The sequence below is a fragment of the Plasmodium gaboni genome, chromosome 5 (genome assembly GCF_001602025.1).
Source record: "Plasmodium gaboni strain SY75 chromosome 5, whole genome shotgun sequence".
Classification (NCBI taxonomy): Eukaryota; Apicomplexa; class Aconoidasida; order Haemosporida; family Plasmodiidae; genus Plasmodium; species Plasmodium gaboni.
This window is the reverse complement of record NC_031485.1, coordinates 759,141-782,760: the sequence shown is the minus strand read 5'-3', so window position 1 is coordinate 782,760 and position 23,620 is coordinate 759,141. Positions and strand designations below refer to the sequence as shown.

The 23,620-nt window shown below is 18.5% G+C and overlaps 7 protein-coding genes across 7 annotated transcripts; 4 read left to right on the top strand and 3 right to left on the bottom strand.

Annotated features, from left to right (window-relative positions):
- Positions 1-196: 196 nt before the first annotated feature.
- Positions 197-1,787, bottom strand: PGSY75_0521500 (putative ribosomal large subunit pseudouridylate synthase; the record flags this gene model as incomplete). The annotated part of the gene is made up of 2 exons (XM_018784496.1): positions 197-1,325; positions 1,459-1,787. The coding sequence occupies 2 exons, from the start codon at positions 1,785-1,787 to the stop codon at positions 197-199; spliced, it is 1,458 nt and encodes a 485-aa protein (XP_018643151.1).
- Positions 1,788-2,272: 485 nt separating this feature from the next.
- On the top strand, positions 2,273-3,952 carry PGSY75_0521400 (hypothetical protein; the record flags this gene model as incomplete). Its single annotated transcript, XM_018784495.1, has 1 exon — positions 2,273-3,952. One exon carries the CDS (start codon positions 2,273-2,275, stop codon positions 3,950-3,952), a length of 1,680 nt encoding a protein of 559 aa, XP_018643150.1.
- Positions 3,953-5,072: 1,120 nt separating this feature from the next.
- PGSY75_0521300 (hypothetical protein) lies at positions 5,073-9,432 on the top strand (the record flags this gene model as incomplete). The annotated part of the gene is made up of 3 exons (XM_018784494.1): positions 5,073-8,963; positions 9,187-9,249; positions 9,376-9,432. 3 exons carry the CDS (start codon positions 5,073-5,075, stop codon positions 9,430-9,432), a joined length of 4,011 nt encoding a protein of 1,336 aa, XP_018643149.1.
- Positions 9,433-9,696: 264 nt separating this feature from the next.
- Positions 9,697-10,683, bottom strand: PGSY75_0521200 (hypothetical protein; the record flags this gene model as incomplete). The annotated part of the gene is made up of 1 exon (XM_018784493.1): positions 9,697-10,683. One exon carries the CDS (start codon positions 10,681-10,683, stop codon positions 9,697-9,699), a length of 987 nt encoding a protein of 328 aa, XP_018643148.1.
- A 1,247-nt stretch (positions 10,684-11,930) lies between these two features.
- PGSY75_0521100 (hypothetical protein) lies at positions 11,931-17,629 on the top strand (the record flags this gene model as incomplete). The annotated part of the gene is made up of 8 exons (XM_018784492.1): positions 11,931-12,761; positions 13,055-14,611; positions 14,720-14,925; positions 15,190-15,735; positions 15,880-16,999; positions 17,087-17,219; positions 17,334-17,411; positions 17,538-17,629. The coding sequence occupies 8 exons, from the start codon at positions 11,931-11,933 to the stop codon at positions 17,627-17,629; spliced, it is 4,563 nt and encodes a 1,520-aa protein (XP_018643147.1).
- A 928-nt stretch (positions 17,630-18,557) lies between these two features.
- On the top strand, positions 18,558-20,238 carry PGSY75_0521000 (hypothetical protein; the record flags this gene model as incomplete). Its single annotated transcript, XM_018784491.1, has 2 exons — positions 18,558-18,730; positions 18,852-20,238. The coding sequence occupies 2 exons, from the start codon at positions 18,558-18,560 to the stop codon at positions 20,236-20,238; spliced, it is 1,560 nt and encodes a 519-aa protein (XP_018643146.1).
- Positions 20,239-21,083: 845 nt separating this feature from the next.
- On the bottom strand, positions 21,084-22,523 carry PGSY75_0520900 (S-adenosyl-L-homocysteine hydrolase; the record flags this gene model as incomplete). The annotated part of the gene is made up of 1 exon (XM_018784490.1): positions 21,084-22,523. One exon carries the CDS (start codon positions 22,521-22,523, stop codon positions 21,084-21,086), a length of 1,440 nt encoding a protein of 479 aa, XP_018643145.1.
- Between the last annotated feature and the right edge of the window lie 1,097 nt (positions 22,524-23,620).

Genomic DNA, 23,620 nt, shown 5'->3' with positions numbered 1-23,620 from the left:
ATTTATTTATTTTTACCGAAAACATTCAAATTATTTTTTTTTATAACAAAAAATTCGTATAACAAAAAAAAAATTGGTAATATAACTTTAAAAAAAAAAAAAAAATAAAATATATAAAAATCAAAAAGAAACATATAAATATAAATACCATATTGAATTATTAGACATTATTATAATTGCTAATAAAAAAAAAAAATTATCCCCAGTTAAATTTATTGTATGTATCATGAATATCATCAAAAAGGTCATTTGGATTTTTATATTTATCATTTTTTATTTCATATATATTATTTTTATTTACGTTTTGATAATTTAAAAAATTATCTGTTACATTAATAATAGGAGCTTTGTTTAAATTTAATAGAACATTGTTATTTGGATGTTGTTCTGATTTTGTTATAATATTATCTTTTGTTATTTTCATATTATCTGAATTATTGAATGACATATCCACATGTGTAGTTATATCCCTCTTATTGCATAAATTATTTTTTAATTTTCTATCAATATTTTTTATATTTTTTTTAATACCTTTTACATTATAATTAATAAAGCTAATGTTAATTAAATCATTATTTTTTAAAACACATTCGTCATATGTACGTGAATTTTCATTAGCAAATTGACTTAACTCATCTTCACAAATAATATAATCTTGATCAAAAATTTGTTTTTCTAAATTATTTATACTTTCGCTTTTCTTTAAATTATTGAGTTCTTTATTCTTCAATATAATCCAGCAATGTAGCATCATCCTTTCAACATCTATTTTTTTTTTTTTTTCATTACATAATAATTTTCTATCATAGAGATTATCATAATTATTATTATTGTTATCATTTTCTTTGATTTTTTTATCCTGGTCATTCTCATCTTTTCCATTAACATTATTATAATCAATTTTATATTTATTTGTTAGCATATCATCAAAATATGTTTCATCACCTACAATCGAACTTCCTAAACAAAGAGAATGTAACCTCAGTTGATGTCTTCTTCCTGTTACTGTCCTCATTTCACATAATGTAACCTTTTCATTATTTATATAGCTGTGTTTATAGGGATATATTAAACTATAACAATACTTACCGTTGTCATAATAATCATTATAATTATAACAAAGTTTCATTTTAAATCCTTCCTTGTTTTTACTTATAGGTGTATTTATATGAAGGATATCTAATGGTAGATGCCCATATAATATAGCCAAATATATTTTACTTATATTTTTACTCTCTATATTGTAATTTAAAATATTACAACTTAGTTTATCTTTGGCGACAATAAGAAGACCACTGGTAGCATAATCAAGTTGTCCACATATCCTAAAAGTAAAATAAATAAATATAAATAAACAAACACAAAAATATGTATATATATATATATAACTATTTATTTATTATTTATTATTATATATATCCTCTTATAGAACAAAAATATAATTTTATTATATATTACCTAAATACATCCAATTTCCTTTTTTTATAAAGTAAAGTTTCTATTGATGGATATATGTCATCTAGCTTTCCTTTCTCTAACTTGATATCATATGGTTTATTAAGAACTAAAAAATAATCATTCTCATATATTATTTTTAAATCGTGACCTTTATATGATTTATATAAGGGTGTTGTAACATGATTTTGGCACGTTTCATATTCTTTCTTTTCTTCTTTCATATTATAATTCCGAATAGCTTTATATTCTTGTTTTTTTAAAAATGTAAAAAATATATTTTTTTCCTTACTACGTTTCAACGTATGATATATTAATCTTCTAAAAATCATTTTCTTCTCTTTCTTTTTAATTTTTCACATATTCATATCAATTATAATTTAAAATAAAAAATGTAACATAAATGTATTTATTTTGATAGAAGGTAAATATAATATCTATATAATTTTTTTTTTTTTCTAAATGGTCATATATATATATATATATATATATATTATATTTATTATATACACATATAATATAAGATCATTATATATATATAATTATATTAAATAATTTCGTTAATATTATAAGTTTTTTTTTTTTTGTTTTTATTTTATTTGATTAATTTTTTTTTTTTTTTTTTTTTTTTATATCTTTTTAATTTTTCTTCAAAATGAATATTATAATAACAAAAAATAAAAATATACGAACAAGAATGTTATCTTAAATCAAAAAAAATAACAATGTAAATATAATATATATATATATATATATAATATTTATATATATAATATTTATTCCTTTTCATATTTTGTACCTACTCGTACTATATATTATGTTAAGGCTCATTAAAGTACTATTTCTTTTTTTTTTATTTTGGAAAAAAAGTTATAGTATCAAAAAAGGGATTAAAAGAAACTCTTCATTTTATCATATATTTTATCATTTAAATAGAAATAAAAAAAATGACACAAGCCCTTTTGAATGTAATAAAAGGGAAAGGAACATAAAGAATTATACATCACAGAATATTAATATCCATAATAATGATAATTCTTTAATACATAAAAATGGTTATACATTAAATTATAATCCTTTTTTTTTTGTACATAATGATTTTAAAAAAATATGGAAAAGCAGAAATGTAAAAAAACATACCAAACTTAAATCCCAAAATGAAGAAAATATTTCGAATAATGAATATAGTTCAAGTATGCAAGTAAAAGATATATGTATGCAAAATAAAATGACCTCAAATAATATGAATAATGAAACTACACACAATTTAAATAATAATAATAATAATGTGGGTAATGTAAATAAAAAGAATTTAGACAATTTTATTAGTAATAATGTATCCAATATACATGATGATAAACAGGTGTTGAACCAGTTAGATGATAATTTTAAAAAAAAAATAGAAAAAGAAATTATTTCAGAAAAAATAGCCAATGAACAAAATGAAGTTATTAAAAAAGTAAAGTTGCCGATTATTGGAACACAACTTAAACCTTCAGGTGGATTTTCAAAAGAAATTCTACAAATAATACAGGAAAGTAATAATTATATTAATGAAGTTAATAAAGAAATTATTAATGAGAAAATACAAAATAAAATGTCTGGAAATGATTTATCATTTTTTGATACTGATGAAACTTTAGAAAGACATGAATTAAATTATTTAAATAAAATATATGATAATAATCATATATTAAATATATATAATTTTCTTTTAGTTTGGAAAGAAAGAAAAAATATTGATTTGTCTGTATTTGTATCTAAATTAAGTGAACACTCAAATATATTACCTGGAGAAAGAACAGTAATTAAATTTTCAGAAGTGGAAAAAGTCCAATTTTTAAAAAAAATAAGAAAAAATAGAAATGTAAGTATAGCTATGATTTTTGTTGATAATAAAAATACAAATAATCAAGATTCATCAACAGTTAATCATAATATGTTTCCTATAGGTATCTTAGCACATCCTCTAGATATCTCATTATTAGATAAAACTGGAGAAATATCTGTTTTAAATTTATACAGATTCAAAATTAATAATTATAATATCACTAATGATGATTTCTTAGTTAATTGTAAACTTTTTGTAGATAATAATACTACACTTAATAATTATGATTTAACACAAGAAAATAAAAAAATTATTATGAATCTATATGATAAAATATTGCAACTCAAAATTTTATATAATGAAAAAATAGGACGAAATCAAGAAAATGAAAAATTAAAACATGTAGAAAATATTACTCAACGAATTGATGAATATATTAATGTCTTAAATATAAATAAAACTATAAATTTTAAAGAAGATAAACTTAATTTCTTTACATCTTTATATTTAGAATATTTTTCCTTTCTTGCATTAGATATGCATGCTAATATACAAACTAAACTACAATTAATGTATACAGATAATACAGAATTACGTCTACATAATGTTAAAATTTTCTTATTACAATTATATGATGACCTAAAACTTAAATTAAAAGGTTTATAAAATTAAGATAATAAAATAAAAAATATAAAAAATTTATTTCATATATAAAATTTTAATTATCAACCTACAATATGTCAAAAATATATCATAAAAATATCTCTTGGATTTCATTTTTAAACTATATATACTGTAGTTTGAAAAATTAGTACATTAAAGAAGAGTATGTAATGTATGTATGCAATATATATATATATTATATATATATAAATATATATATACATAATTAATTATGTTAAAATTTTAATATTTTAATATGTTTTATATTTTATTTTATTTTATTTTTTTTTTTAATTTTTTTTTTTTTTTTTAAACCATTAATTATATAATTTACAATATTTTAAAAATATATATTTTTTTTAAAATTAAACAAACCAAAAATAAGCCATTATATTTTTTATTATTTTGAATGCATATAGATATGTAATATATATTTTTCTGTTCCTAATATTATAAAATATATTTATATATATATTATAAATTTTTTTATATTAATATGGAATTATATATTACATTATATATAAGGAAAACCTTCATTTCGTTGCTTACAATTTTGTGTTAATATATTTTAGCATTCATATAATATATATAATATATATATATATATATATGTAATATTTCTTTTTTTTCTTTTTGTATTACTTTCACATTAAGAGGATTATTGAGCATCCGAAATTTTTATCATATATATTATGTGTATATAAGAATATATTAAATTTTGTTTCATATTTATTATATGGTAAAATAAAATATATAAATAATTATATTTATTTTATTTGACGTCTTCATATGATATATATATATTTATAATATATATATATATTTTTATATTATGTATATAAATATTGAAAAAAATGCTTATATAAAAAATGAGATGAAATTTATATACTCGATTTAAAAAAAAAAATGTGAACATATGAGTATATATTTATAAAAAGATCTTTTCATTTTTTTCACAAAAGGATTATAATTTCTACATATTTAAACATATACAAGAATATATATACAAATATTTAATACATATTCACACGTATAAATATTATTATTTACTCACAGTAATATAGTATAACAAATACATATGTAACTGCTTTGATTTATTATTTTTATTTTTTAACAACTTGAAATGTTTAAAAAAGGTCCAAAAAATAAAAAAAAAAAAAAATGCAAAACAAAAAAACAAGCAAACGATTCGTTTTGTGATTCAATAATATGTCCTGAGGAAGATATGGTTGACATATTAAGACAAAAAGAAAATTCAAACAGTGAAAATTTAAACAAAGAAAATTTAAACAGTGAAAATTTTAACGAAGAAAATTGTTTCTTAGAAAAACGAACTGATGAAAATGAGAATAAAGAAATTATAAATTCAAATAAATATATAAATAATGAATGGGATAAAAAATTATTATCTTCAAATAAGATATGTGAGAACGAAATTAACGAAATAAATCATAAACATGTTCTAGAAAATTTCCAAAATATAAATGTTATGAATATCAGTGAAAATGTAGATTCCATTTATGGAAATAATAATAATAATAATTATATAGAACCCATTAAAAATGAAAAAAAAGAATACCAAATTTGTAATTCAAATTCTAGTCTTTTAAAAGCTGCTTCCGATAGTAGTAATATAGACGAACAAACACACAAAAATAATGATAATTATAAAAAGGAACTATCTACAATACTTAATAATGAAGAAATAATAGCTTATTTAAAATTAAATAATAAAAAAGATATAGATGAAAAAACAAATTATCTATTCCCATCAATAGATATAGATCATAAATCTTATTCATATCTTGAAGAGGGACAGGATGATTATCTCATTGAAATGGATAGAAAAATTGACAAAGAAATTGAAAATTTTCAAAACACATTTAATCATTTTTATAATTTAGATAATACAAATAATAAATTTGATTATAAAAATAATAATATCAATGATGATGATAATAATAATAATATTAATAATAATAATAATATTAATAATAATAATAATAATAATAATAATAGCAATGATGATGATAATAATTTTGATGAGAAAAATAATTATATAAATGAACAAAATAAAGAAGAAATAATAAAAAACCTAAATAATATTAATATATTAAATACTAATGAAAATAATGTCGAAAATAATATGCTTTTTAAAAAAATAAATGATACATATGTTGTACCAAAAGGACAAAATAAAAATCATAATTTTACATATAAAATAAAAAAAAAAATATATGGAAAAATACAAATACAAAAAAAATGTTCACATTCCACAACAAAAACAAGACATTATACTTTATTAAATAATCTATTTAATATGAAAAATAAAAACATTTTACACTATAAAAAATTACAGAAACCTTTAAAAAAAAAAAAAAAGAAATATTATATATTCCCCTATAATTGGGGGAATACACAAATTCAACTGATAACAGGATATATTAGATGTTTCAAAAAATATTCATTATATAAAGAATTTAAAAAACATATAATGCTGAAAAATCAAAATAGAAATAATGAAGAAAAGAAAAAATTAAATCATATATATAATATGCAAAATGAATTCGAAATTTCCTCATTGCTTTGTGTGAATGTTTCTAATTGTATATCTCCTTCTGAATTTTTGGAACTCTTTTATCCTTATGATAAGTTTATATTCTTTTTAAAAGTATTAAATAAAAAATGTAATGAAGAATATATGATTTATTTTTTAACATTTCATATATATGTAAAACAAATAATGAAAAAATCTCGCACACTTACTTTTTTTAATATGAAAAAAAAAAAAAGTGTAAAAATATATCTTGTGAAAGATATTACAATGAATAGAATATCTTGTATAAATAAAAAAAAAAAAAAAAAAAATATTATAATTAATACGGACCCATTTTCTCACCACAATGAAAAAAAAAAATATAATACAATAGAAGATTCATCATTAGCATATTATCATATGAATACCAAATTATATGAAATTCAAAAGAAAGTATTTATTAATCCATTATATATTATTTCTCAAAATAAATTTCAACTTTCATGTGCAGTTTGTTTAGAACCTTTATATTCAGAAAATTTGAGTAAAATTATATCCTACATATTTCATAATCATTTTGAAAAAACTAAAAAGTTAACCGGAATCACAAAAAAAAAAGATGGAGATAATATTATAACAATAGAGAAGGATAAAAATATCCCTTCAACATTAAAAGTTAAATATATGTATGAAAAAATGGATACAACAAATTTTAAAAATAAAGAAAATCTTAATGATTCTTTAACATTTGAAAAAAAATATGACGATAATAAGGAATTATTTAAAAATATAACAACTGATGACATATTAAATAAAGAAAATCCATGTAAAGAAGAATTGGACTACAATAAAGAATTTAAAAATTTTAATAAAAAAAAATATGATTACTATTTACATGTTATACGTTATATTAGTTCTATACAAAATAAATATGATAACGAAATTAAAAATAAGTGGAAGAAAAATCAAAATAATATAGACACTATATATGAAAATAATAAGGTGTATAATAATGTATGTATTAATATACTTTGTGGTCATATATTTCATTCGAACTGTTTAAAAAAATGTTGTTTTACCTCTTGTCCTATATGTAGATATAAACAATATAATTATCAAATAGCTAATTGTGACATTTGTGAAAAAAATAAAAATGTAAAAATATGCTTATTCTGTTGTTTCATTGGCTGTTCTATAAATTATGAACAAAAAAGTAAAATAAAAGAAAAAAAATTAAAAGAAAAACATAAATTTATTAAGAAGAAATTATATATTGTTAAAAGAATTTTATATATTTTTATAAAAATTGTATATCCTTTTTTACAAAAAAGTCATCAAATATATCTACATGAAAAATGTAATATGATTCAACAAGTGAAAAAAAAAATATATATATATATAAAAAATATGGACATACAAACAAATGACATTCAATATAATACCCATAAAACAAATATCAAAAAAGTGGAGCAGTTTCCGGAAAATCAGTCTAATAAAGAAGAAGACAAAAATAGAAATAAAAATGTGAAAAAAAATATATACGAGCAAATGGGTCCAAGAAAAAACAAGCATAGATACAGTATGAATAATTTCAACAAATTTATTTATATAAGAAATATAAAAGACAAAATAGAACAAAATTATGTTGTATATAATTTTATGAGTAACAAAATAGGAATACTAAATAAAGTACACTTTAATATATCTAGTTATAAAAAAAAAAAAAAAAAAATTAAAAAAATAAACAACTGTAATATATACAGTGTAGTATTAAATAATTACACTGAATGTAAATTATCAAATGAAAAAAAAAAGAAAATGAACAAGAAGAAGAAGAAGAACAAGAAATATATAAAATGTAATAGAAAAAATAATATAGATCATGCAATAGAACACTTTTATAATACCAGTCATAATTATTTTTATGATATATCTAAAAATTCTATATATGACTATAGTAGTCAGTTATATACGAAAACAATTATAAATTTCAAAAAGGAAGATAAAGAAAATTTGGATGATATGTACTCTGTAAATGTAACAAATCATAATGATGAAAAGGAAATCATAGATAAAAAAAATATCATAATGTATATATATGAATATAATCAATTATTATGTGCTTTATTAGAAAGTCAAAGAAACAATTTCTTAGAATCTATATCCGATATGAAAAAAAATTATGAAAACATTAGTAAAGATAATTTTAATGAAGCTAATAAAATTTTCAAACAACTTAGGTCTTTACAACAAAAAAATCAAAACTTAAAAAATGATATAAAAAAAAAAATAAGTACACTTAATGAAAAAAATATTAACAATGAAAATTTAAAAAAAGAGCTTCAAAATCTCGAGATCATAAATAAAAAACTTTCTGATGATCAAAAGAGAGAAATAAATAATTATGAAATGAAGGCAGAAGAAAAAAAAAAAATCATAAAAGAAAAACAGCAAATTGTAAGGGAGTTAAAACAGCAGGTAAATGAAAAATAAAATAAATAATATAAAATATACATTATTAAAATAAACGATTTATTTATTGAATGATTAATTAACATATATAAATTATGCTTTCCTATTCTAATAATTTTTTACATTATATTTATTTTTTTTTTATTTTGTTCCCATGTACGCACATACATATATATATATATATATATATAATAATTTTTACATAAATGTATGTTTTGTTTTTATAAAGATAGCAGATTTAAGTTTTCACAAACAGGCTGTCTCCAAGTTTAGCTTGAATCACGAAACTGCGGTATGAAACATAAAAATATATATATATATATATATATATATATATATATATATATATAATATATATTTATTTATAATAACATATAAACCTTCATATTTAATTCCTTACTTTTTTTTTTTATTTCAGAATTCATCTTTTATGATAGCGGAAAAAATTACGCAAAACATTAGATTCAAAAAATGAAAACGCTTAACCATAAATTGTTACATATATATATATATGTGATCTATTTTTTGTTTATTATTTTATTTTATTTTATTTTATTTTGTGTTTATTTATTTTTTTTTTTCATGTGTAAAATTCCTTTTTTTTATATTCTTTACATTTGCATTTCCCTTTTTTGTTTGTTTTTTGTTTTGTTTCCATTTTTTTGATTTTTTTTTTTTTTTTTTTCTTTTAAATTCTGATTAATGCATATATTCGTGTTTGATTTTTACTAATGACTTATTATATATTTGTATTTTTATTTATAAACCAATGTAGATTTTTTTTTCTCATTTTTGATTTAATATTTTTAAAACTTTTTTCTTCGTGTAAAAATAAGTTTTTATAATTTTCACTGAATAACTTATTTTCAAAAAAAAGTGGTAGTATATTTTGTATGTTATACTTTGTAAGGTCTAAGTTGATATCGTGAGAAGGCATCAATTTAGAATCCTCATCGTTATTGTTAATATGTTGATTATTTTCACGATTATTATTATCATCATCTTGAAAATAATCTATAATTTTTTTTATTTCATTGTAATTTTTCAACGTCTTGTTGTTCAGACTCTTTTCAATGAGTATGTGAAAGCATTTTCTTAAAAAATCCGAATCAAATAAATGTTTACCTGGAAAGAACCAATTTATATTACATTTAACAGATGTGTTACTTGTCATAGATGATAAAATAATATTAAATATTATATGTATATTAAAATGTGTTATATTATAGAAATAAAAATGATATTTATATTTTTCAAAAACATAATGTCTTAATGCATATTTATATTTAAATGGTGATTTCAAATAAGTATATCTATACTGTTCTCTTTTTCCTCTTTTTCCAACAATATGATTAATTTTATATTTTAAAATGTACATATCTTTTCTTGATAATAAATTATGATCTTCTTTTATATCTAAATTATTTTTATTCATATTATAAAGAGATGTTATTTTCTCATCATTATCTTTTTTATTACATATATTTAATGGATTAATAAATTTTAATAAATGTTCAATGTTTTCATCAATTTTTACACTATAATCATTATTATTAATATTTGATCCTTCCACATCTTTCATATGATAAATTATATTCTTACAACTATATGTATTGTATGTGTAAATGTTATTCTTTAAATTTTCTATCGTTTTTTTCATTTCACTTCTTCTTCTAGTGATATACGTCACCTTAATATATTTCATAAAATAACTATTTATCCCCATATTTTTTTTTTTTTTTGTTTTTTGGTTTTTCTTCTAATATCAGGACAAAAATTAATAAAATTAAAAAAAAAAAAAAATTATTCTTTATTAGAAATAAGTGTTCATCCTATATATATAAGTAGAATTTAATCCATTTTCTTATTCTTTTGTTCTTTATTATATATTATTTTTTCTTTATTTCCTTATTTGTTTTAAAAATAACAAATATATTATGACTATTATATACCAATAATTATTATTCTATTTATACAATTAATATATATATATATATATATAATTAATCTATTTTTAATAGATAAATTTAAAAAAAAAAAAAAAAAAAAAAAATACACACAATGTTATATAAATCATAAATGAATTTTTTTTTAAAATAAATATATTTATATCAAAAATAAAATTTATAATATATAAAATGTTCATATAAGTTTGTATCTAAATATATACCCATGAGTTTACACATAATAACTAGCGCTCAAGAAATGGTATTCTATATAATGTTATGCTTTGTTTTATAAAAAATAACTATATGAAATATATATATATATATTATTATTATTTAGAAATATTATAATCTTAATAGAGCCCAATTAAGTTTACATCTAAGTACAAATGGTAAGAAATTTCTTCATATATCTTAAAAAATATACTTATAAAAATATCTATTTTAAAGGATTATATATAATACATTAATTATATATTATATCGCGACAAAAATAAAAAATAATATTATTTCATATAATGAAAAATCGTGAAATATCACTCTTGTTTTGTCCTATATAAAGTAAAATTTTCTTATAACTTATAATGAAGAATATAAAAAGTATTATATATATATATATATATATATTTATATATTGATATTTGTTCATTTATCTTTCTACTATTATATTATAATATATAGATTTTATGTACTCATTTATGTAATCGTCAAAAAAAAAAATAATAAATAAATAAAATTATTCCTTATATTAATGTAGATAATTGAAATTATTTAATAAATCATTATAACAATTATACAAAACATTTATTTTTTTTATTTATTCATATATAATGAAAGTAATAGGATTATATTTTGTGTGTGTATATATTTCTTTTCCTTTATAATTTAAAAAGTATAATTATATTTTTCAATAGAATCACTTTTGATATTAATATCTTTCCTATAATCCGTTTTGTTTTTTCTTTTTTTTATTTAATTCATTTTTTATTCTTCCTGTATTCCATTTCATTATATTCCATTTGCTACAATGAAAAATTATACATTCAATATCGTCAAAGAAAAAAAGGAAAAGAAAACAGTTAAACAATATGATAATATTATAGCAGAAACTTTATGTAGTTATAAAAAATACTGTTGTGTCCATAAAAAAAAGGATGACAATGATAATAATTATAATAATTTGATCCTTGAAAAAAAGATTAGACATATAGAAGATAATATTAAAAAAAATAATTTCATCCATTTAAATGATGTAAAAAAAGATAAATTTCAATATAATAATGAATCGTATTTTAGAAATTTTAATATCAACTTATGTATACGAAAAGAATTATTGAAAGATAACATATTAAATAAAATAAAATATTATATAAATGAATATGTATATGATGTAAAAGATAAAATTAGTCATGAAATATTACATGCTAATGATAAGAAAAGATTATTAAAAACATATATATATGAATTAAAAAAAAATAATTTCCTTATTCTAGAAAATTTATACTTCTATTTTTGTATCATCAATAACTATTATGATTATGCATTAACAAAAATGTTTCATAGTTTATTATTAGTTTTTAATCAAAAAGAAGAAAAAGATATTTTACTTGTCATATACTTATTCCTCATTTTATTAAATGAAAATAATATTAATAAATATATTTCATATATATTTGATTGTCTGATTCTTATCTTAAATGCTGATAAGTATAATATACCCACCGATGAAAGAGATGACACACATCGTTTGTTTGATCATAAACCTATGGTACTTAAAAATTATGTTCTAAATGAGAATGGACGATATTTCTTGTTCCTATATTTTTATTACCTCCTATTTATAATATCTAAACAACAAGTAATATAAAATACATACACATAAATATATAAATATATATATATATATATAATAAATAATTGAAAAGAATATACAGCATAACCAATTTGATTATTTCTTTGATTTAGTATCGGAACTTAATTTATATGACGCCTTCATATGTTATACATAATATTTCTACATTCTATACATACCTATATATATATATATATATATATATATATATATTCTTTTCAATTTTTATTTCCTGTCCTGTTCATATATACTTACATATTATTTAAATTGTCCTTTGTTTCGTTTTAATTTTTTTTCAGTTTTCAAATTACTCAGATAAAATAATTCGAATTTGTTTAGTTGGTTTGTTTGATTGTTGCAGTTACATAAATGAGATAATGATGAATTTGATTGAAAAGATTATAAACGAAATAGAAGATGAATATATAAATTATCATTATGTTATTTGTACAAGTCTTTTAAAATGTCTATGTAATAGGTACAGTAAAATAAAAATTCTATGTATGGATACAATGATTAAATTAATTATAAAAAATAATAATAATTCTAAAAACTATAAAATTATTGAGATGTTAATTGGTTATAAGGATCCTAATATAATTCCTATAAAAAGTTTTTATGATTCAAATTATGTTCATATAAATTATTTATGCATATTATTTAATGATAAAAGTACAAAAGTTAAATTCCATTTTTATTCATTTCTATTTATATTATTATATGAATATACTGATTCCAATGATTTCGTTACATTTTTATTACCTTATATTTTTTCAGCCTGTTTTGATAATTATAAGATATTTAGATTATTATCATTCTTATATATACAATTATTATCAAAAAAGAAAACATTTCATGTAAATAACAATATTAAAGAAGAAATTATATATGAATTTTATCCTGAATGGTCATATAAAACAAATTATACCTTACCCTTACCATTAACCCTTTATTATTTTCCTCATTCATATAATAACTCCTTCTTAATAAACCAAAATATGTATCAACTTAATTTACATATTATAAATGATAAAGAAACAAAAGAAGAACAAAATCACGATGAAATGAAAAAAAAATATCATATAAAATGTCATCTTCCAAGGGATGATATGAATGAAAATATTAATATAAAAGAAAATAATTATAATAATACAATATCTGATAATGTAAACGAAATTATTTACAATTTGACGGAAGGGAATAAAAAACAAAATGAATATAGTAAAGAATATTATGAAGTATTACTAAATAATTTCATCAAAAGTAATAAACATATTTCAAATATCTTAATAGAAAATAAAATAACAAATATTGATATAACACACAACAAATTTAATATAGAATGTAAACAACTAGCTTTTACATTATTAAATTCATACTTTAAATATTTATATAAAAATATAGATGATTGTACAAATTTTGAAAAATTAGAGAGAAGCAAAATTATATTACTAATTTTTTATTTTATTGAAGATAATATAACAGAACATATACCTTCTTTCATAACCTTTCTATTAGACATATTTGAAAATAAATTAAATTTCGAATTATGGGTAATATATATGAATTCTTTATATTTAATAGGATCTTATGTAAAACCTACTAACTATTATTTCTTTCTTGAAAATTATTTGAAAAATAAAATACAAAATAAAAGTACCACAATAAATTGTCTATATATGTTAAATCAAATATTTACTGGAACAATAGAAACATATAAAAATATTAAGAACAAAGGATTAACAGATTCATATATACATGAGAGTTTTTTATTGCTATTGAATGATTTAATAAAGTTATTCTTTTCCATTTTAAATGAACATGAATATATAGAGAAGTACGTTCTCATTTTACAGGTAATGAAAAAAAAAAAAAAAAAAAAAATTTTTATTATTATTAATATTTTCCTTTTATTTTATTTTATTTTTATTTCATTTTTTTTTTTTTTTTTCTTCTAATTTTAGATAATACATACCATAATTATGAACGAATGTGTTCATCAACGAATGGAAGAAAAAAATATAATTTACTTAATAATTTTGTTATATATAATATTTAATAAAATAAGTAGTATAAGGAAAAACATAATGACGAAAAAAGACAGAATATGCATAAGTAAAAATTGTTATATTTCTGTAGAAATATTTGATCTTCAATTTTATATAGACAGGTAAATGATATATGTTGTGAAATTGATAAAAAAAAAAAAAAAATAGGATTTGTTGTAAGAATATATCTTATGAAAATTTTGATATAAATTGAATATTTCCATTGTATATATAATATAAAATAGTATATTCGATATTGTATTTATGAAGTATTAATAAAAATAAAGAAGCACACATACATAAATATATACACACATATATATATAATGTATCCTATTTATGAAATAATCAATGTAATTCATTTTTTTATATGTCCGTTTACATAGAATAAAGAAACAGAAACGTTTTGAAAATCTCGACCTTAGTAATGACCTTTTGAATATTAAAATAAGCTCAGAGATTATTTATGAAGTATTCAAATTTTCAGATGATAACATAAACCAACAAAAATTAATTCTAGAATTATTATCAGATGAAGTGTTGTATAATACATATTATGTATATTTCTTAATACAATATATTATTAAAAAAGAGACGTTTTTTTTTGATAATAATTTTTGTCTGTTTTTATGTAATATAATAATAAAAATTTTTAATCTTCATCAAAATGAAGAGAATTTATTTAAAGTTGTAATTCATGAAAAAAGTTTAGAATTAAAGGATATTGAATCTGAGAATTATAAAAAGAATAAAAATAAAGTGAAACATTCCTTTTTAGAATATGCAAGTACAATGTTTTTATTATATATATTTAAGAATATAAACATATATGAAACATTTGAAAATATCATTAAAATCTGTCAAATGATTTATCACCTTTTGATTGAAATAAGGAACCCTTACTCATTTTTATTTTTTATTAAATACACAAGGTAATAATAAAGTTTAATAAATACATAATTTTGATTACACATATATATATATATATATATAATTATATATAGAGGTGTGTGTGTGTACACACATATATATTTATATATATAGCTATATTTTCTTTTTCCTTATTTCTTTTTAAGTTTGGTTGAGAAACTTTGTGACATATTAGAGTGTAATGATGTGAAGAGTATGTATTTCTGCAAATACATAATTAAGGATATTCATATAAATTATGAAAAATATATAAATAATGATGGAGATATAAGATATTTGGATAATATAAATATAAAAAGCAAATTACATATCCGTAAAAGAATAAACGACCAAATAGATCTTTTATTTTATTATATAAGTGGTTGTATTTATATAGTTTATTATAAAGCCTTGTATTGTTTTTCATTTATATTAAATAATATGAATGAAAAGATAGAAGAATTAAATACTCATCAATTGTTTTTATCATATTTTGGGAACACACAAGAAAGAATATTAAAAATTATAAAAATAAATCAAAAGAATAATTATGATATTTGGAATACATACATGGCATCTATTCAAGATATATTAAAAAACCCCAAATTTTCAGAATTCTTATTTTTGAAAAATTATATTTTACAATCAACAGATTATAGTCAACTTATTATAAATATTCATAAGTACTACAAACATTCATATGATTTTTTAAATAGCATTAACCTATTTGTTTTAAATCCTATATTTTTTAATTATTTCTATGAATATAAGAAGTATGAAAATATTTTGTATAATTCCTTTTTTTCTTGGAACTCATTAAATAATAATGAAAATATATCAAACGGGGATATAATTCAAGCATCAAATGAAAATGTAAATAAAATAACAAATGGAGATGATAATATAATACAACATAACAATGATGACTTTATAAAAAATATGGAAACATTTTTTAATTCAAATAATAAAATGAAGGATATCAAATATATTAAATATGATGAAACTAATTTATTCAATTATTTTAAAAATCACGATTTCATTTTATATATGAATAAATATAAAATTTATAATATTCCATTTAAAATATTAGAATATAGGTCAATTATAATTTTATTGTATTCTTCTTTATTATTTTATGTTCATGATTTTTTTGTAATAGATATATCTGAAACGGTTAATTTTTCTTTAATATCAAAGAGGGCAATAGGATTATGTGACCAGTTCTTTTTAAAAAAATATTCTTATGTCTGTCAAAATTTGAAATCCTTTTTTAATATTCTTATTGTGGTAAATATAAAAGTTGAAAAATATATGCACAAATATTATATATATATATATATATATTCTTTTATATATCAATCTCTTATTTATCAGTTATGTTTGAATAATGAACATATATTGAAAGAGCGCTTAATAAAAACAGACGAATTAAAGAATGTCAATCGAATTAATCATATAGATAATAAGTTTTTTCATAAAATTGTTCGTAGCCTTATTATAGATGGTGGTAAAAGAAAATATATATATATGACACTTATGTATATATATTCATAAAAATATTTCTACATACATTATATATATATATATATATATATATATATATTATATTTTCCTTATTTAGAGGATAAAATATCGATTGAAGAATCATTTTGTGAATGCATAAATTTTATTCTTAATATATTATGTAGTTCTTATAAGGGTAATATTCTTAAAATGTTTATTAATGTATGTATATGTAATAAAATGAAATTATGTTTCTATCGTTATATTTTTTTTCATATTCTTATATTTTTGTTTTGCTATTATATAATATATTTCTTTGTAGATATTTTAACCGATTTAAGAGATACATATATTAAAACTAAACATGTTAAAAGATTAGATGTTTGCAATTATATAATTAGGACATTTTTATAGAGGAAACTAAAATAAAATAATTAAAAAGAAGATATATTATGCTATTTGGAATTCATGCGTTCACATATATATATATATATATATATATATATATATATATGTATATATTACATTTATCAACAATTTATATTATTATTCATCCATCTATATATTTTATTAATATTTTATAATTTTTAATATTATTGTGTGAAATTATGTAGACGCAAAAAATTTTATAATACAAACAATTAAACAATTTTTTTATATCATATATGCCTACAATATAGCATTCAACAATTTTGAGAACAATTCAAAAACATATGTAAATTTCCTATGATCATTGTTAAAGAAATATGCATTTCAAAAAAATATATTATTCCATAATTATTTCAAAAATATTTATAAATATTAAAGAAAATGTATACGGATATAACAATATAAATTCTTTATTTATAATATATATAATTCCTTTTTTTTTCTTTCAAGCATATATAATATATAATAGCATATTATAAATATATAATATAATATAACATAATATAATATAGTTATCCATGTATTAAAAAAAAAGTAAAAAAAAGCACATATATATCTTATATATATATATATATATATATATATAATTTTTCTTTTATTTTCCTTTTTTTTATAATTTAATTTTTTTTTAATTTACTTATTCTATGAAAAATATATGCGTAACATTACATGAATGAAGGTTAATATTAAAAGGATATTTCTTCGTGTTCGTTATTTTACAATATATATAAATATAGAAGGATGGATTATAATAATAAAAAATAATATTATATATATGTATATATATATATTTCTTTACTTGTTCATTTGTTTTTATATTTTCTTCTTTATCATTTTTAAATAAAGAATATATTTTTATAGCGTACATAATAAAAAAAAAAAAAAAAATATATATTTATATTTATAAAATAAGATGCCTAAATTAATACCCGTTTATGATAATGAAAAATCATTAAACGAGCAAAATGAGGAAGAGTTAAAAAAGCATCGTAAGTGGGATAATATTCATTCGTTAACAAAAGAAAAAAAAAATAGTAAACATGAAAATGAAGAAGAATATGATTCGGATAATAAATATCATCAGAAGTAATATATATATAAATATAAAGTTTTATCGCATATTTTAATCATGTGCACATATATATATATATATATATACATATATATAACATATATACATATTTTTTTTTTGTTTTGTTCTTTATAGGAAAAATAAAAACATTCTGAAGAATGAAAAAGGACTCTACTTAAAAAAAAAGAAAATGTCAAAAGAAAGTGAAGATGACGATATTCCCAAAAATATAGAAAAAAAAAGAAAAGAAAAAAAAGAAGACATTAATATATCTTATAAGTCCAAAACTAATGATAAATCGAGCAGTAATTCAAGTTATTCATATAAATATAAATATAAAAAACATGAGAAAAATAAAAAGAGAAAAAATTCTCCCTCTATAAGTCATTCTCCGTTATCAAGTATTCCATCTTTATATACATATTCTAATAGCGATAATGAATCTAAATATTATAGTGATGATGAGGACAAGGATGAAAAACAAAAAAAGAAAAAAGATAAAACAAAACCTAGTAAGCATCATAATGATAAGAAAAAAAAGAAAAACAAAGAAATAGAAAATTCTGACAACTTATCAGATGAAGATGATAATAAGAATGATAAAGGGCAAACTAGTAATCATGAATCATACAATGATGATAATGTTAGTGATCAAGGTAAAAATAAAGAAAAAGATGATAAAAAAAATATTCATACTGAGATCCAATCATGTTCTGACACCATTGAAAAAGATACACATAATAGAAAATATGATTCAAAAGAAAATTCCCATGTTACTAGTGATGAAGAAAATGCCTCGTATTATCATAAAGACCATCATAGAGATAAGAGAAAAAAATCAAAAAATGATGAACAAAATAAAAGAAGCAGGAAAAGACATAAATCTCATAGAGAAAATTACAAATATATAAGTAAGAGGAAATATAGTCGTGATAGTCAAGTTAGTAGCAGCACGGAAAGTGATGATACTGATAAATATGATGAAGAAAAATATAAAAATAAAAGACGAGAAAAATATAAAAATTATAAAAAAGATACACATTATAAAAGAAGACATTATGCATCTGATGTATCTGTTAATGATGAAGATTTAAAATATAAGGATAGAAAATATCATAGAAAATATAATCATTCTAGAGAAAATAATAATTATGGAAGATATGATTATAAAAAAAATGATATTCATAAAAATTATAAGGATACATATGATTACTCACGAAGAAGACGTGATTTTCATAATAGAAGAACACAACTACGAGATAATTATTATTATGAAAAAGTAGACGATATAAAAAAAGAATATGACTCTGTTAATAATGAGCAAAATAATTCAAGTGCAAATGCACAGCAAACTGACAATATACAAAAAGATAAAAATGTGGAAGTAGATGATGTTATACATAGTGATAATAGTGAAAAGGAAAAATTAAAAAAAAGAAATGAAATAAATAAAAAGTTGCAAGAAAAACTGCAAGAGGAAAAAATGATGCAATCATTGGGTTTACCCCTAGGTTTTATATAATAATATTTTATTTATGTCAATATTTCAAAAAAATATAATATTTTTATTTATGTTAAAAATTAACTTTAAGTTTTATACGCCAAAAAATAATATGAAATGAATACATAATTATCATGAAATTAATAATAATAAATATATATATATACATATATATATACTTTTTTTTTAAATAAATGTGCAATATATATATATATATGTACATACTTAATAGTATATATATAAAAACATTTTACAAACAAGAAGAAAATTTTTAATTTTATTAACATTTTTATGTGTAAACAACACATTATTACATAAAAATTGACAAACATACAATAAAAAAAAAGATAAATCTAAAACAATGAAATATATAATATATCAATAAGATAAAACTTGCAAAATATACGTAAATACAAATTACATTTCCATTGATAAATACAAATATATGAGTCATTTAAACACAAAACATAAATATATTAATTAATAAAAATTTTCTTTATATATATATATATATATTTATTTTAATTATTATTATACTTTTATGCATACTAATATACATACATTTTAATATTTTACACATGAAGAAAAGCATAAAAATATATAATAGAATTATTAATATGACATATACATATATATTAATTTATAAATCTATATATTTGCTCAATATATATAATAACGTATTATTCACATAAACATAATATTGACAAATATATATATTAATTAGTTTGTATATGTAGGTAAATTTTTATAAATGATAATTATGTTAAACGTATAAAACAATATATAAATACTTTATAATTAAAACATAAATAAAATATAATCATATATATATATATATATATATATATATTTTTGTTTTTATTTTTTTAATATCTGTATTCGTTACTCTTAAAGGGACCACTTTTGTTAACTCCCAAGAATTGACATTGATTGTCATCCAATTCTGTTAAGGAAGCGTTCAATTTTTTCAAATGATAAAGAGCAACCTTTTCATCAAGATGTTTAGGTAACAAATAAACTTTTTTTTCATATTTTTTTGTATCTTTGTTTTGCCATAAATCTAACTGAGCAAAGGTTTGGTTACAAAATGAAAAGGACATAACAAATGCTGGATGTCCTGTTGCACATCCTAGATTTAATAATCTACCTCTAGCTAAAACAATAAGTTTATTTCCATTAGGTAAAGTAATTCGATCAACTTGTGGTTTTACATTTTCTATATGTATTCCTTTATGATTAAAAAGTTCATTTACTTGTATTTCATCATCAAAATGACCAATGTTTCCAACAACAGCATTATTTTTCATTTTAAGTAAGTGTTCTAATTTAATAACATCAACATTACCTGTACAGGTAATAAAAAAATCTCCTTTATCTACAATTTCCTCTAATGTAACAACATTAAATCCTTCCATAACCGCTTGTATAGCACATATGGGATCAATTTCTGTTATATATACTCTTGCACCTAAACCTTTCATAGAAGAAGCACATCCTTTACCTACATCACCATATCCACATATGACAACGATTTTTCCAGAGATTAAAAAATCAGTAGCTCTCATCAATCCGTCAGGTAAAGAATGTCTACATCCATACACATTGTCATATTTTTGTTTAGTAACAGCATCATTTACATTAATAGCAGTAAATAATAATTCATTTTGTTTGTCCATTTTTTTTAATCTTAATACTCCTGTAGTAGTTTCTTCAGATACACCTATAATTTTCTTTGCAATATTTGTCCATTTCTTTGGATTTTTTAATATGGAATTTTTTAATAAAGTTAGAAAACATCTTTCTTCTTCATTTTTTGCCTTTTCTGGATCAGGTAATATATTTTTCTCTTCATATAATTTTTCATACTCAACACCTTTATGAACTAATAAGGTTGCATCCCCACCATCATCCACAATCATATCTGGACCACTATCATCTCCATCACCCCACGTAAGGGCACTTTCAACACACCACCAGTATTCTTCTAACGTTTCATTTTTCCAAGCAAAAACCGTTACATTTTCTAATGTACTTACAGCTGCTGCAGCATAATCAGCTGTTGAATAAATATTACATGAACACCACCTAATTTGAGCTCCTAATTTTTGTAAAGTCTCAATTAATAAAGCACATTCAACAGTCATATGTAAGCAACCAGTAATTTTAGCATTTTTTAATGGCTGATCTTTTCCGTATTCTTCTCTTATTCTCATTAATCCTGGCATTTCATTTTCAGAAATTTCCATCTGCATTTTTCCAAAGGGGGCCAAACTGATATCTTTGACCTTACTCTTATTTTCAACCATTTCTCAAAAAAATATATAAAAAGAAGAAAAATAATATGCCGATGGGTATGAAACTTATTACCTCTTTAATATAAAAGGGAAAAAAAATACAAAATAAAACAAAATAAAATAAAATAAAAAAAATATATATATATATATATATATTAATAATTAAAATAAAAAAATAAAATGAAAAAAATATATTTATTAATTTCTATTTATATTTTAACAAAAAAAAATTGACAAGGTCAGTATACTCTTCAAAGAGTTATAATATATATATATATATATATATATAATTTTGAAATAATTATAAGATGTAAGAATTATATTTTCAAAAAAGAATATATATATATAATAAGTATTATAAGATAAAAATATATTATATAAATGATTTTTTTAGAATACATATTTATAATTTGTTTTATATATATAAAATATTAAGATTATATTAAAAGGAAAAAAAAAAAAAAAAAAAAAAAAAAGGATATATAAATATTTATTATAATATTAATTTATTATTCATTTGATTTATGTATTTATTTATTCATTGTTCATTATATATAAATACATATAAATATAAAATATATAATGCATATATATTTTTTATTATATATATGTACTATGGAATTGGATATTCTTAATACATATTTTACATAGGTAATATTTTTTAAGATCATGTATGATCACAATAATTCATATGTTAAATGTGGGTGAAAAAAAAAGTGAAATTTTATATGATAAATATGTAAATAAATATAAATAAATATATATATATATATATATATATATATATTATATATAAGTAAAATATATTAATTTATATATATTTATATTTTATATATTTTTTTATAAAATATGAAGGATAGAAAATATATAAAATTATACATATAATATTATATATATATAATAATTTATACCATTATATATATATATATATTTTTTTTTTTTTTTTTTTTTTTTTTTTTTTTTTTTTTTTTTTTTTTTATATTTTTTTTTTTTTTTTTTTTTTTTTTTTTTTTTTTTAAAAAAAAAAAAAAAAAAAAAAAAAAAAAAAAAAAAAAAAAATTTTTATTTATTATATTTTAATTTTAATATATAAAAAAATAAATAAATAT